The 14,692-nt window shown below is 55.1% G+C and overlaps 1 protein-coding gene across 7 annotated transcripts in view; it reads right to left on the minus strand.

Moving 5' to 3' along the window:
* Nucleotides 1-596: 596 nt before the first annotated feature.
* The window catches only part of ARHGAP23 (Rho GTPase activating protein 23), a 100,821-nt gene continuing 86,725 nt past the window's right edge, over nucleotides 597-14,692 (minus strand). For 6 of the 7 annotated variants that reach the window (XM_032279816.1, XM_032279818.1, XM_032279817.1 and 3 more), the window contains 4 exons: nucleotides 14,404-14,445; nucleotides 13,746-13,842; nucleotides 11,623-11,654; nucleotides 597-2,924 (listed from right to left, as the gene is read on the minus strand). In XM_032279816.1, the coding sequence (XP_032135707.1) occupies nucleotides 1,905-2,924; nucleotides 11,623-11,654; nucleotides 13,746-13,842; nucleotides 14,404-14,445 (1,191 nt within the window). In that variant the 3' untranslated portion in view covers nucleotides 597-1,904. Of the gene's footprint in view, nucleotides 2,925-11,622; nucleotides 11,655-13,307; nucleotides 13,331-13,745; nucleotides 13,843-14,403; nucleotides 14,446-14,692 lie in introns of all 7 variants that reach the window. The other variant, XM_032279821.1, reaches the window with a different exon arrangement.

The raw sequence follows: 14,692 nt of genomic DNA on the forward strand, positions 1-14,692 counted from the left end.
ACACTATGTTGCCCAGGCTGTCCTCCCACCTCAGCCTCCTAAAGTGCTGGGATTACAGGCATGAGCCACCGCCCCAGCCCTCCCTAGATTCCCTTTAATGAATGTCACTTGGTCTTCCTACAGAAGGCTACTAGGCTCAGTAGAGGCAGCCTGTAAACTGGCTAACAGCAAAGCCACCACCCACACAGAAGAACGCTCACGCCATGTTGTAAGCTTTACACATGTGAAGACGACAACGGGCAAAACCCATCCTGTCCTTTTGCAATATTACCTGGGCCTGGAGTGCCTACAACAGCTGGCCCAAGCCTCCTCCCTGTGGGAAGGACTGCTGGAACCATCGTGAAGCTCCAGGTAGGCCTGAGGAGGTGCCTGGGCTCTGCAGGAATCCAGAGAGCAGGTGCCTGGAAACCTCCACAGCAATGAGGGCCACAGACTCTTCCAACTCATATCTGTCCCTGTGTCATTGGCCAGGAAGAAGTTTGTATCCACCCTGCCAGCACTTGGTCCAGTCCCTACTGCCCTCCTTCCCCGGGCCAGGTACCTGTCTCCCAGCCCCACTCTGACCCTCTCCCTCCAAAGCAATTGAGACAGCTGACTCATGCCTCAAGGAAGGCCATTTATTTCCAAGATATAGACTGTACTTTTAAGACAAGACTTTTTCAGAAGCAGGAAAGTTTAGTTGTTGCCAGAGAGGTGTGTCAAGGACACAGTGACAGGCGCCATGCGGACGTGGGGTGGGAGGTTTTGTCCAACACTGTTACAACACTTTTGTAAATGAGCAAAACATCTTTAAAAATCCTTATAAATTCTTTATAGTATGTTACACATTTAGAGACAATATTTACAATAAAAGGACGGGGGGGAGGGAAAGAAATCTACTTTACAGTAAATTTTTGCATAAAACAAGAGGACTGATAGGGGTGGCAGCAGGCTCACCATCCCCCTGGGCTTCCCTGGAATGAGTGAGGGTGTGTGGGGGCCGGCCTGGTGATTGGAGCTCTATTTACAACAGGAACAGCCCAGCTCCGACCCCATAAATCAGTGTGTGACAGACACACCGGGGGTGTTGACCATCCCCTCTCCTAAGGGGAAGAAGGTGGGCTTCTGTGTGCCTGGGTTGTGGAAGGAACAGGCACAGATAGAAGAGGGGTACCAGCAAGGGGGACCCTGGCCCCCCCCACTCCCAAACTGTCTGGAGAATAGGCAGCTGCCCTGGTCAAAGCACGCCGGAGGTGACTCAGGCCAAAGGATGTTGGGGAATAACCCTGGTGAGGGGTTCAGTCCTGCCTCCTGGGGGTGGCCCCAGCCCCCCTTCTCTGGCTCTGACAAGTGAGGAGGGCAGGATCTTTTGTTGCACCAAAGGCAGGGAGCCCTGGGGGGTGAAGTGGGGACCGGGGTGGGGGTAGAGGGGCGGAAGTCGCTACTGGAAACACCTTGGGACAGTGACTGCACACACACTTGCACACACAAGCCCCTCCCCCCATGGACATACGCACCCTACACCGCCTCTCCCCAGACACACATCCCCACTTAGGAGCTAATGAGGTGGGACGGCAGAGGGAAAAAAGCAAAAAGCCAGCATCACCCAGGATCTTTCCTTAGTCAAACTTAGGGGTTCCCTAGCCACACCCATGGTCCACAAGGGTCCCCAAGTGCAGCCACAGAAAGGCTCAGGAGGACCCATTGGGTGCACGTATGCAGGGACACAGACGCCCCCTAGCAGCCCCTACCTTCTCTGGAACCCCTTCCGTTCAACTCTTGGTCCAGCTCCAGCCTTCTCCTCTGCCCACCCCCTGCCAGTTCCAGCACACAAACTAGAGACCTGGCCGGCACCCAGGGGCCACAGAAGAGGGGGTGCAGGCCGGAGGAGCCTCCTGGTTCCCAAGCGGCATGGGAGGTGGGGATCACAGACACTGATGCAGGCGGGAGGTGGCCGAGCGGCGTGGGGGCTGGCTCTGCAGAGCCCCCGGGTTCCCGGACGTGGGCGGTAGCGAGGCTGCAGACGACGGAGCCCGCACCTTGGTGGACTCCAGGCTGCTGAGGCCGGAGTCCTTGTTGTCACTGTGCGCCCGCGCGCCCGCAGGCTCCGGGGGGCCCCCTCCACCCAGCTCCTTCCACTCGTTGAAGTTGAGGTCGGTCAGCGGGCTCTGCACCACCACCGTGTGGCGGCGCCAGCTGCTCCGGCGCCGCCGGGTCTCGGGTGATAGCGGCCGCCGCAGGCGCACGGCCAGCATGTCGTCGGCTGTGCCGCGGAGCCGCAGCCGCAGCGCCTCCATGCGCGAGGGCCGCGAGCCCAGCGCCGCCACCGGGGGCCGCAGCGACTCCTGGCTGCTGGATGACGCCGAGCCGGGCGGCTCCGGGACGCGGGGACCACCCCGGCCCACGCCCTCACTGTCCGGGCGTGCCCGGGCCAGGCGGCGGCGCGCCAGGGTGTCGCAGGGCATGAGGTGGTGCGAGCTGAAGGACGGCCGGCGCGCCAGGCGCCCCCCAGGCCCCGCGCCCTCCGTGTCCGTCTCCACGTGGCTCAGCTCGCTGCGCTCGTCGTCCGCCTCGTCCCCTGCGCCCGCCCGCCGGCCGCCCACGCCCGAGCACACGCTGCGGTCCATGGTGGACAGGGTGGAGTAGCCCGACACGATGGAGCGGGTGTCCGCAGCCGGCCGCTCCTCGGGCGCCGCCGGGGGGCTGAGGCGTCCTGGAGCCTCGGGGGCAACGGCGCCCGGCAGCGGCCCCTGCGGCCGCTCCTGAGCCCCCGGTGCTGTGGCCCCCGCCCCGGGCTTGTGCGCCTCCTGCTCCGAGTCGTCGTCCGTGCTGCTGCCCAGCCCCCGCGCCTCCCGCCGCTTCTTCCGCTTGCGGTTGACGGCCGAGATGAAGGAGATCGCCAGCATCTCCCGGGCGTACGGCTCCTTCTTGGGGGCCCACGAGCCCTGTGCGGGAGACAGGTCAGGATGCGGGGGACGCCCGGACTCGGCCTTGGGCCGACCCGCTCTTCCCAGTCCTCATCATAAAACGCTCCTCCCTCCAGCCCTGTGCCGCCCTCCGTCCAGAGACTACCCCTGCGCCCCGTCCTGCAGCCAGCACAGCACCCACGAGGGCCCAAATCCCGGCCTGGATAAATCCTTTAAGACACGGCTCTGGTGATGACAGTCTCTCCACAGTGAATAACGCTTGGCAGCCTGAATCCGTTTCACACATGCCCTGGGGTGTCATCCCAAGAGCCCGGGCAGGGGCGCTCTCTGACCACAAAACCCCCACCTCTTCTCCACGGGCCACCAACTGGAAACCTGCCTTCACCTGCTCAGCATCTACAGGCCTCAAACCCGCCCCAGTTCACATCCTCCCCTTTCCACAGGACCCCACCAGCTCCCCACCCGGCCAATCCCCAATCCCAGACAGCTCTTCCCCTGAAAGTGGCTGAGATCCCCTATGGTGTCATGATTCGGATTGGAGCCACCCCCAAACTGATTTCCAACCCCAAGCTGGGCAACTTCATGCCCTGTTCTCACCTGGACCAGCCCTCACGGCTACACCCTGTGTGTTGAGGGCCCTTGCTGCCAGCCAAGGCCTCTGGAAGCTGAAGCTGGTTTTCACCCTTCCTTCTGGCCTCTCCCTCTGCCTCTTGGGAGGGGAGAGGCTCTTCTTCCCCCCGCCCCTTCCATCACTAAGCCTTAGTGTTCCCAGGATTCTGCTCTTGGCCCCTTTGCTTCTCTGTTCATGTTCCCTAGAAAACACCCTTCCCAAGCAACACTGCTATCCAGGCGTCCCTCTCCAACACCGCACTCTCTTGAGCTCCAGGACTCTTCTTCCCATTGCAAATCCACTTCTACCTGGGTGTGTGTAGGCTCCTAAAACCTATCCGGAACCACAGCGTCCTATGTACCCCTGCCCCAAACTGCCTCCGTTCATGTTCCTCACCTTAGGGCAGTCCTGTGACTCCTCCCTCTCTCCACCACTCACAGCCAAGTCCTGGATTCTTCTGAAACGGCTCCCAAAGCCAACTCTTCCTTCTCTGGCAGGCCCTCTCTGGGCCCTCCCGCCCCTCCTGACAGGGTTTCCTGCCTCCACCCTTGCCCCAGCCTGGGCCCCTCCTCCAGGGCAACCATTCCGAAGCAGGAATCTGATCCTCAGCCAGCTTTGCTCAGAAGCTTGCATGACCCAGCACTCACCAGGATGAAGCACATTCCCCCAGCTCAGCACATAGGGCTCTTGACAACCTGGCCCCAACTTACCCAGCCTACTGCCCTGGCCCAACCTTAACCCAGCCTTCACTGTGGAAACCCTTTGATGTGACATACACTGTTACATTGCTGGCAGCCCTTAATGTCCCCCTGCCCTATTCGCTGGACAAGCTCCTACTCACCCTACAAGGCCCAGCTCAAATGTGGCTTCCTCTGTACAGCAACCTCCCAGCCCTCCCCTTTCCTGAGATGGGCGATCACTTCTCTATATTCCTGTAGTCTCACTATGCTCCTAGCTTTTCTCACATCAACCTCATCCAACTCTGAACTCCGTGAGAACAAGGGCTGTGACTTGGTTGTTTCTTCATGGCACATAATGGGTGCTCAATAAACGTGAAATGAACAAACAACTGGCGAATGAAATCCCCTTAACACAGGAAGCCTTGCAGAAGCAGACGCTAGGACTGGTTCCTGTCTTGGGCAAGAATAACCTGACAAGGTCACGCTGCCCTTCAACCCCTCCTCACAGACCACCTGCTGTTTCAGCCATGGTATAATAATGAATAGAGGCCCAGATGCCTCTTGTGGCCACTACAGCCACTGTCCTCTCTCTCACTAGTTCTGAGAAAGCCAGAGCATGTCAAGGACTCGGGAATCACAGGCATGTGGCTCCTGGGCCATGGCTGCCCACACTGCGTGACTCCAGAAGGTGCCCCCTGGAGTTGTACAATGTGGTTGCACTGCTACAATCAGCCTGGGGCATGTGGTGGCCAATACTGCTTTCTTTCCTGGCCAGTGCTCTCTGAGAGACTTAAGAGGCCACTGGGATGATCTGAGCACACTACCCTCTCATCCCAGCTGGTTCCAGAAGCAATGAAGTCAGACTGATCTCTCTTCCAAGAAATGCAGAGGTCAGAATATTCACAGAGATAGGGGAGTTAATCCAAGATACACTGCAGGAAAGCAGGAGGGCCAGCAGGAGCAACGGATGAAGGTGAGAAGAACCTGGATGCAGGTCACTATAATGAATTTGCTCCCTGTCACAGCAATCTTATGATGGACTGAGCTCCCTGTCACCAGAGGTGTGCAAGTGCAGGCAGGGGCTCCATGCAGAGCCTACAGGGGACCCTTGCCCCCGGCTAGAGCATTATTATTATTTTTGGAGACAGTCTCCCTCTGTCACCAGGCTGGAATGCAGTGGCGCAATCTTGGTTCACCACAACCTCTGCCTCCTGGGTTCAAGCACTTCTCCTGCCTCAGCCTCCCAAGTAGCTGGGATTACAGGTACCCGGCTCATTTTTAGTATTTTTAGCCATGTTGGCTAGACCGGTCTTGAACTCCTGGCCTCAAGCGATCCTTCCACCTTAGCCTTCCAAAGTGCTGGGATTACAGGCGTGAGCCACCATGCCCACAGCTTTTTCTTTTGTCCAGTGTATTCATCTGACACACCCTGAGCACCTGCCAGGTATCAGGCACAGGCCTGCGGGGTGGGCTTATAAACCTGGCCAGTGCAGCACTCAGAGACCCAGACAGGTATGAGCCCAGTTCTGCCAGCCAGTGATTAGCTGATTTCACCCATCACTATGGACTAAACTGTGTGCCCCCTAAACTCACATGTTGAAGCCCTTACCTCCAATTTGGAGATGAAGCCTTTGAGAGATGACTAGGTTTAGGCAAAAATGGGACCTTTTGATGGGATGAGTGCCCTTATAAGAAGGGACATCAGAGGGCTTGTGCTCTCTCGCTCCCTCTTTTCTCTCTGCCTTGCCTTGCAAGGACACAGTGAAAATCTCTCTCTCTCTCTCAGAGTCTCTGTCTGCCTCTCTCTGCCTTGCAAGAACACATTGAGAGATGGTGGCCATCTACCCATCTACCATCTACAAGACAGGCAGGGAACCCTCAGAAATGAGCCATGCTGGCACCTTGATCTTGGACTTCTAGCCTGTAGAACTGCGAGAAAATCAATTTCTGTTGTCTGAGGCACCTAGCTATGGCATTTTGTTACAGCAGCCTAAGCTGACTTTATACCCACCCTGCCCTCAAGCTCTAATCTCCCAGCTGGGCAGGGTCACCCAGGGCAGGCCTCATCTCCTAACGGGTTCTGTCTCAGAGGGGAGGCTCTGGAGCAGGAGACTTGCTGGTTGTGAGACCTGGCGCAAGTAGCTCCTCCAGCCTGTTTCCTCAACGGCAAAATCAGGACAATTCTGTCTCTAACTCACAGGGCATCTGTGAGGACTAGTAACTCTGAGCAGAGTAACACAGCAGATGCTCAGTAAATTCTAACTATTCATGTTGTTGGGTACTTTAAACTTAGGTATCAGTGATGACCAAAGGCATTACTGACAATGGCTGAACTGACACCTGCCAAACAAGCTAATCACCAGCCCAACTACTCTGGTGAAGGTGCTCTTAACTGGAGTCTCTAGGTGGGCTTTGGGGGTCCATGAACTCCTTGAACTTGCTGTAGGATTTTTGTCTTTCTGGAGCAAGGGTGCATAACTTTCCTCTTTTTTCTTTTTCTTTTTGAGATGGAGTCTCACTCTATCCCCAGGCTGGAGTGCAGTGGCACAATCTCAGCTCTCTGCAACCTCCGCTTCCCCAGTTCAAGCGATTCTCCTGCCTTAGCCTCTTGAGTAGCTGGGACTACAGGCACGTGCCACCACCCCCAGCTAATTTTTGTATTTTTAGTAGAGACAGGGTTTCACCATATTGGCCAGGCTACTCTCGAATTCCTGGCTTCAACTGATCTCCCCACCTCAGCCTCCAAAAGTGGTAGGATTACAGGTATGAGCCACCATGCTTGGCCTCCTCTGATTCCTGAAGGGGCCTGAGACCCAAGGTAGATGGGTTCTAGTACCTGTTATCAATGCAAACGTTTTCATGTGGCCAGCTCTCCCTCGTCGGGGTCAGGGTCATGGAGAAGTTTCTTATGGGGCAAGGGTTGGGGCCAAGGAGTATGAGGAACTTGAATAAGGCAGGGCTGGGGAAATGAGACAGAGCCTGGTCAGGAGCTAGACTTCTCCCTGTACCAGTGGGGGTGCTTGGGGATTACCGCAGGCAGTTAAGAAAGCTGAGCGGTAGGTGAGAGACCACCAGAGAAGACAAAAGTGGTCCCCTTCCCCAAGAACTTAAGATAAAGGGAGTGGGGTGCAATGGCTCATGCCTGTAATCTCAGCACTTTGGGAAGCCAAAGCAGGAGGATCCATGGAAGCCAGGAATGCAAGAACAGCCTGTGCAAAGCAGACAGACCCCATTTCTACAAAAAATTAGCGAGGAGTGGTGGTGTGTGCCTGTAGTCCCAGCTACTCAGGAGGCTGAGGCGGGAGTTAGAGGCTGCGGTGAGCTGTATTCAGCCCACTGCACTGCAGCCTGGGAGACAGAGTGAGACCGTGTCTCAAAAACAAAAGATGATAAGGGAGCCTTCTGAGCATTACACAGCTCCACTCCACCCGCCACGGAGCTGAGAGACTGCCACATGTGCCTGCCCACACCCTACTCACACAGCCACAGCCAAAACCATCCACACAGGGAGGCACAATTGGAATGTGGCTGTAACTTAGGGCACCAACAACGCCTGGGTGTCCTGGACACAGCCTGGAGAAAGACTAGAGCCGGGGCTGTCACATGTACAACAGTGGCTTTTTATGAGCTTGGGAGCACTCTGTCCAAATGGAATCCTCCCTAGAAACCCAACGATGTGAGACGGAACCAAGAGCCACTCAGAGCGACGCCGTGGGAGCTGGGGTCCCTGCCTGCTTGGTCCTCTCACACCGCTGTGGTCACAACCCCACGGCGGCTCCAGGGAACGCTTTGACAATCACTGACCCGGGTTTTAGAGGTGGGCAAAAGAGACACGGCAATCGTGAGTGTCCAGCACTTGCAGGGTTTGTGCCCACCCTCAGCGCTCACAACCTAGTGGGGGGCCAGGCCCTGGTGCCCAAGGCAGCCCCTTCCCTACGGTCGAGGCAGGAGGCCGCAGGCTCTCCTGGTGCCTCCCACTTCCCTGACGCCAACTCCTGGTCTCCCCAGTAGATGAGACTGAGACCACGAGGGCACACACAACTGAACATCCCTCTCCCTGCGGCAGTTATTCCTATCACTGTATTTCAGAGACTGGCAGCCTGGTCCGTGCTTCCATTTCTTAGGGGCTGGGCCTACTGGTTTCAGCTCAGGCTCGGGATAGAGCCAGTCCCTACGCCAGAAAATCAAGAACCACTCCAAGCCTGACAGCAGAGGATCAGAACTCAGACGCCAGAGCACCACCAAGGAGGGCGGCCACCTAACCAGCTCCCCTCCCTGAGGCCCAAGAATATGCCCAGTCAAACTTCTAGTTACTTAAGTTCTCTGAGCCTTGGTTTCCACATCTGCAAAATGGGGATGGTACAAAACTCAAGGGTCTTCCGTAAAAATGAAATGAAACCAATGTTTGTGAAAAGTTCTCTGCGTGGTGGCTGACACCTAGTAAATGTGCATTTCCTCCTCTTTCATCTCATGCCAGCGATAGTGATGACCTCAGTGAAGTCTGAGTCAGTTTACAGTACAGACGTCCTCTCTTAAAAGCACATTCTATTGTTCAAGCCCTATGACTGAGAAGGCCTCTACAGGAGCTCCCAGCCTAACACAGGAGTCAAGGCCCAGACGGGGAAGCGGTAACCGCTTGTGCCTCGGGAGGAAAGAATTTCAAGCCAGGAGGCTTCAGGGAGGTGCTGGCCTGTGAGCTCTGGGGAGGTCGGAGCTAAGTCCACTGGAGATGGGGTGGGGTCACAGGAAGCAGAGGAGGACATCGTCTGGCCAGAAGGGGCTCTCAGGGGACTGTGGAGAAGCCAGGCCCAAAGGGGTGGGGCAGGGCTGCCGGGCAAAGTGCTGGCTCTTGAGAAGGGGCTGCAGCCTTTGGAGGCCTCGACCCCTTCAGGAAATCTGCCTTGCTTCATGGGACTCATTTCAGACTTCCTTCTCTCTACTGACTTTCCCTGCCACCTTCACGCTCAGCAGAGGGCCTCACCTCCACTTCGCTGAGGAAAGAGCCATCAGCTGGGGGTGCCCCAGTGACCTCCTGCCAACACTGCCTGCAGGTGTGCCCCTGCCCCCCCCCCCCCACCTGCTGATGCATCTGCCGGGAGCACAGGCTATTGCTGCCTCATGGGCTCAGGGCCCAGCTCTTTCTCTTTCTCTCCCCCCTCTTCTCTCGCCTGAATCATTCCCATTGGCAAGTAAATATGTGCTTTTGTCTTTTGTTTCTGAGACAGGGTCTTGCTCTGTTGCCCACGCTGGAGTGCAGTGGCATGATCACGGCTCACTGCAGCCTCAACCTCCCAGGCTCAAATGATCCTCCTGCCTCAGCCTCCTGAGTAGCTGGGACTACAGGCATGCACCACTGTGCCTGGTTAATAATTGTATTTTTTGTGGAGTTGAGGTCTCACTATGGTGTCCAGGCTGGTCTCTAACTCCTGGGCTCAAGGGATCCTCCTACCTCGGCCTCCAAATGTTTTGGGATTACAGGCGTGAGCCATTACGTCTGGCTGTGTTCATCTTTTAATGAAAGCTTTCCTCACGCCATATTTTCCCATGATTGCTCTGTAAATCTGTCTTCACAGCTGGACTTCTCAGCAGAGTGGTCTATGCATGCTCTCTTCCCTCCCCCACTGTATTAGCTCGTTCCATCTGGCTTCTGCCTCCACGGTACCCCCAAACCTGCCAGACAGTCTATTTGTTCATTAGCTTAGTGTCTGTCTCTCATTAGAAGCCAAGCTTCATGAGGGCAGGAGCCTATCTGTTTGGGTCATTATTTTTATTTTCAGTACCCAGCACAGTACTGATACAGAGCAGATGTTCAAGAAGTATTGGTGGTATTATCAGATGAATTAGCCCTATCTTTTTCAAAAACATTGTCGGGTTTTGATATCGGGGTAATGCTGGCCTCATAAATGAGTTGGAAAGTGTTTTTCTTCTATTTTCTTTACTTTGAGATGCATTCTCACTCTCGCTCAGGCTGGAGTGCAGTAGTGCTATCTCAGCTCACTGCAACCTCCTCTTCGCAGGTTCAAGCGACTCTCCTGTCTCAGCCTCCTGAGTAGCTGGGATTACAGGCATGAGCCACAGTGCACAGCCATCCTCTTTTATTTTCCAAAAGAGATTGTGGAAAATTGATATTATTTCTTAAATATTTAAATAGCGTTTAAATAATTCCAATATAATTAAAATAACTACTTAAATATTATACCAGCCAGGTGTGGTGGCTCACACCTGTAATCCCAGCACTTTGGGAGGCCGAGGTGGGCAGATCACGAGGTCAGGAATTTGAGACCTACCTGGCCAACATGGTGAAACCCTGTCTCTACTAAAATACAAAACTTAGCCGGGCGTGCTACCGCACGCCCATAGTCTCAGCTACTGGGGAGGCTGAGGCAGGAGAATCGCTTAAGGTTGCAGTGAGCCGAGATCACACCACTGCACTCCACCTTGGGCAACAATGAGACTCCATCTCAAATAAATACTTATTACACCAAAATTTTAAATTATACTATTTTATATTTAGAATATTTCAAAATTATTAAATTGTTTAAAATTTTTAAAATTCCTTAAATATCTGGTAGAATTTACAGTGAAACCATCTGGTCCTGGAGTTTTCATTGTCAGGGTGTTTTAAATTACATATTCAATTTCTTTGAGAGGTATAGGACTATTCAGGTTATCTATTTTTTTCTTGGGTTTTGGCAGTTTGAATCTTTCAAAGAATTGGTCTATTTCATCTAAGTCATTAAATTTACAGGCAACTTTATGCCCGTAAGTTCAATAACTTAGGGATGTAGTGATGTCTCTCTTTCATCCCTGATTCTGATCATCTGTGCCATCTTCTTATTCTGTCAGTCTGGCGGGAGGCTTGTCAATTTCACTGATTTTTTTTTTCCCCCCCCCAAAGAACCAGCTTTTGGTTTCATTGCTTTATTCGACTGTTTTTGATTTAATGAATTTCTGCTCCTCTCTATTTCCTGCTGTTTGTTTTAGGCTCTCCAAAGACCTTAAAGAATATTTATTTATTATAATACCCCACATATGTATTGTTATCCCCATTTTACAGATGAGAAAACTGAGGCTCAGAAAGAGGTTAAGTGACTTGCCCAATGTCCAAAACTACTAAATGGTGGCGCCAGAACTCAAACCCGAGACTGTCTGACTCCAGTCTGTGCTTCTAACCACTGAACCACACTGCCTTGCAGTCATGTAACTCCCAGGCCAGGCCCTTCTACTACACCAGACGCCTTACCAAACACTGCCACGGTAAGCAGCTTCTCAGCTTCCCTTGAGCACTCAGTACCTCCCACCTTCCCTCCCAGGGACCATCAGCTTTTCCCATGGTCCAGCTGCCATTCCCTCAATTCCCTTGAACAAAAACCAAAGTGGGCTGGCTTGTGCAGGGAAAAGCCTTCAGAATTGCCTTCACACGTACCTTGGACTTGGCTGAACTACAGGTGGCAGAATCTGTTGGTGAGACAGAAAAAAAAAAAAAAAAAAAAAAAAAAAAAAAAGGAAAACTGCATCAGGGAAAAAGAAAGCTGAATCTTATGCATACAATTCCCTCTCCTCAGAGGCTTCAGAAACCAGGGAATTCTGAAACATGAGATCTCCCCGGGCCCTAAGAGTATGATGGACTTCTGATGTCACTTTCTAAGGGATAGGGGTGGAGCAGAAAGTGATGTTAATTGCCACTTCCTCTAGAGGCAGGAAGTGAAATCAGGCTGCCAGCCACAGGCCCCATATTTATAGATGGCTAAGGGCAAGGGGGCATTGTCTTTGAGCCTGGTTCCTCTCCCTTTCCCCTCCTGTCCTGTCCCGTCCCTGTTACTCTGAAGCACTGGAGAGAAAATGCCAAATATCAGATGCAGTCCATGGAAACCACCACAGTGAAACACAGCAAATCACGGATGCTCTGGAGAAATGGAGACCACACAGTGCACAGAGGGTGCCCTACATCTACCCCCCAGCACACGAGAAAAAACCAGCCACGTGAATAATGGATACAACGGCAGAAATGAAGTGGGTGGGATGCAGGAGGTGGAGTAGGCTGGTGATTAGAGCCTTGAGAGGTTCTACCTCCGGACCGGGGGTCACCCTGCCTCTTCTCCTGGGGACCCTCATGGGCAGACTCCCCGCTATAACCAGAGCTATGAAGGAAACTAAAATCATTACTTCTAAGGGACTTGGGTCCCCCCTCCCTTAATATCACTGGGGTGGAGAAGGAACCAGAAACACGTCCTGGCAGGTCCTCTCCAAGGCCAGAGGGAGCAGGTTGGTCCAAGGGCCTCCCGGGGTCCCAAAGGATAGTGGGCAGGTGCGGTTAATCCACACTCTCGGGCAGGCAAGTTAGATGCCCCCTCTCCAGACCCCTCCCCCTGCACAAGGTGAGAAAAGCAAGATGGGCAACCACACACGACACACGGGACACACGGGGCGGGCGGGGGCGGCGGGTGATTAGAAGAGACACGGGGCCCCTCTCTGCCCGGCCATCCCCACATCTTCTGGCCCCTCCTGAGCCTACCTCTGGAGACTAGGGAGCTCCTGTGTGCCTCTGTCAGAGACAACAGAAATTCTAAAGGGTGGCACAACCATGGTGGGGTAGGAGTCAGTGGCTGCAGCCATAAAGGGAGTGGCCACTCATCTGTCTCTGAGCACAATCATCTGTCCTCTGCCATGAGAGGGCCAGACGCCCTGCAAACAGGATTGAGAGCCCTAGTTTCTTAAGCAGGAAGAGGCGGCCCATTGGGGTGACTGAGGCAGGAGTTAGAGATAAACTTCTGGGCGTGGCATCACTGGTCTCCAGGGAGTCTGGGTCTCTGTCCGGATGACCAGCAGTGGTGAGGCTTGGCACAGAGAGGCCACAGGGTGGCACTGCGGGAGGGCGGCAATCTGATGCCCAGGCATCTAGGCGACGGGGAGGGCCCTAGGCCCAGTGAGAAGGGGCTTTAGGATGGGAGAGGTATGGGCTGCTGGGTAAGTGGTTAGCAAGCAGGGGTAACTGGCATGTCAGGGTGGGGTCCTCACAGCCTGGGGTATTCTGCCTGCCTCTGTGCCCACCCAGCCTTCTTATAATCACCCGCCACTGTTAGTGACCGAGGCCGCGACACCGCACTGTACCCTTTAAATCTCCAATAGGTCCGCTGGAGGAGGAGAGGGGAGGATCGGAGGAGGGGATGGAAGGAGAGCAAGGGAGAGGAGGAGGGAGAGGCGGGGACGCAAGGAGAAAAGGAAGAAAAATTATCAAGAGGAACATGCCCAGGACACAGCCAGCCCATGGGAAATTAAAGGCCGAGGAAAGAAACCAGTGAGAGAGGGTGAGCAAAGCTCCGACCCGGCCTGGGGCGGGCACCTGTGCAGACCGGAGGCAGCACGGGGGGGAGCCGGACTTCCCTAGGGAGGGAGCAGGCCCCCAACAGCCCCGTCTCCATGGTGGCAGGCAGGCGAGGGCCCCACTGGGGTGGCACAGGGAAGCTGGGCATCTGGCCAGACATCTGGGACCCTCAGGAACACAGTGCCCACCCTCCCGCCTCCCCACACCCAGGCCCCTGTGCTCACCTGACCCTGGGTCACCAGGGGGCACTGTCCTGCCAATGTTGGGCAGGAGGTACTCAATGTTGGGCACTGCCTGAGGCTCCTTGTCGCCCACAGGGGTCTGCGAACAGGAGGAGGGGTCAGCTGGCATGCCCTTGGATGCTAGGCTGCCAACCCCGAAGAGGGGGGTGCCCTGATGACAGGGCCCATGTCTCCTCCATCAAACCTGGCTCACCGGGGCAGGGACCATCTCCCTTACCAGCCGGGCACTCTCGAGGATGGTTCCTACATGTCCCCTATGAGACGGTTTTGTGCATTCCTCAATACCTCGGAACCAAGAAGCCCAGAGTGGCCCCTTCAGCTGGGGGCAGGGGCTGTGTCACCCACCACTGGACTGGAGCCCCTCCAACCTGTGTCCTTCCCAGTAGCCCAGAGCCTGGAGCTGCTTACTCCTGAACTGGGTTCCCCCTGAGCAAGCCCTGTAACTGCCAAATTAGACTGGGGCCTCCTGAAGGCAAGCTTTGTGCCTCCCTATCAGACTTGGGGCTCCTAAGGAGAGGGTGTTTCTTCCATCAGACTGGGGAACCCCCAAGGACAGGCACCTTCCCTGGCCTGTGTCCCACTGCCCGTCCTGCCCCCAAGGACTAGGGCCCACGCCAGCCCAGCCCCCGGCATCACTTACTCTCTCTCCCTTGTCCTCTTCATCGCTGAAGAACCAGTCTGACTGCAGAGGAGACAAAAGGGAGGGATGAAATCTGTGTGGGAAAGAAACAGCTCCTCCACCTGCTCCCTCCAGAGGACCCACACAGCGGCAAGGGGTGCTCCTCTCTCAACCCCAGGCTGGTGGGGCTAGAGAGAGGGCTCAGAGGGAACCTGACTCGGCCCTGGAGCCTGACTCCACAGACTATGTAAAACCCTGGGGGAGAGAAAAGGTGGGACCCCAGTGTGGGAGGAAACTTGGCCTGGAGTGG

Source organism: Sapajus apella, unplaced genomic scaffold (genome assembly GCF_009761245.1).
Source record: "Sapajus apella isolate SASKATOON/1434 unplaced genomic scaffold, GSC_monkey_1.0 scaffold12, whole genome shotgun sequence".
In the NCBI taxonomy this organism is placed as follows: domain Eukaryota; kingdom Metazoa; phylum Chordata; class Mammalia; order Primates; family Cebidae; genus Sapajus; species Sapajus apella.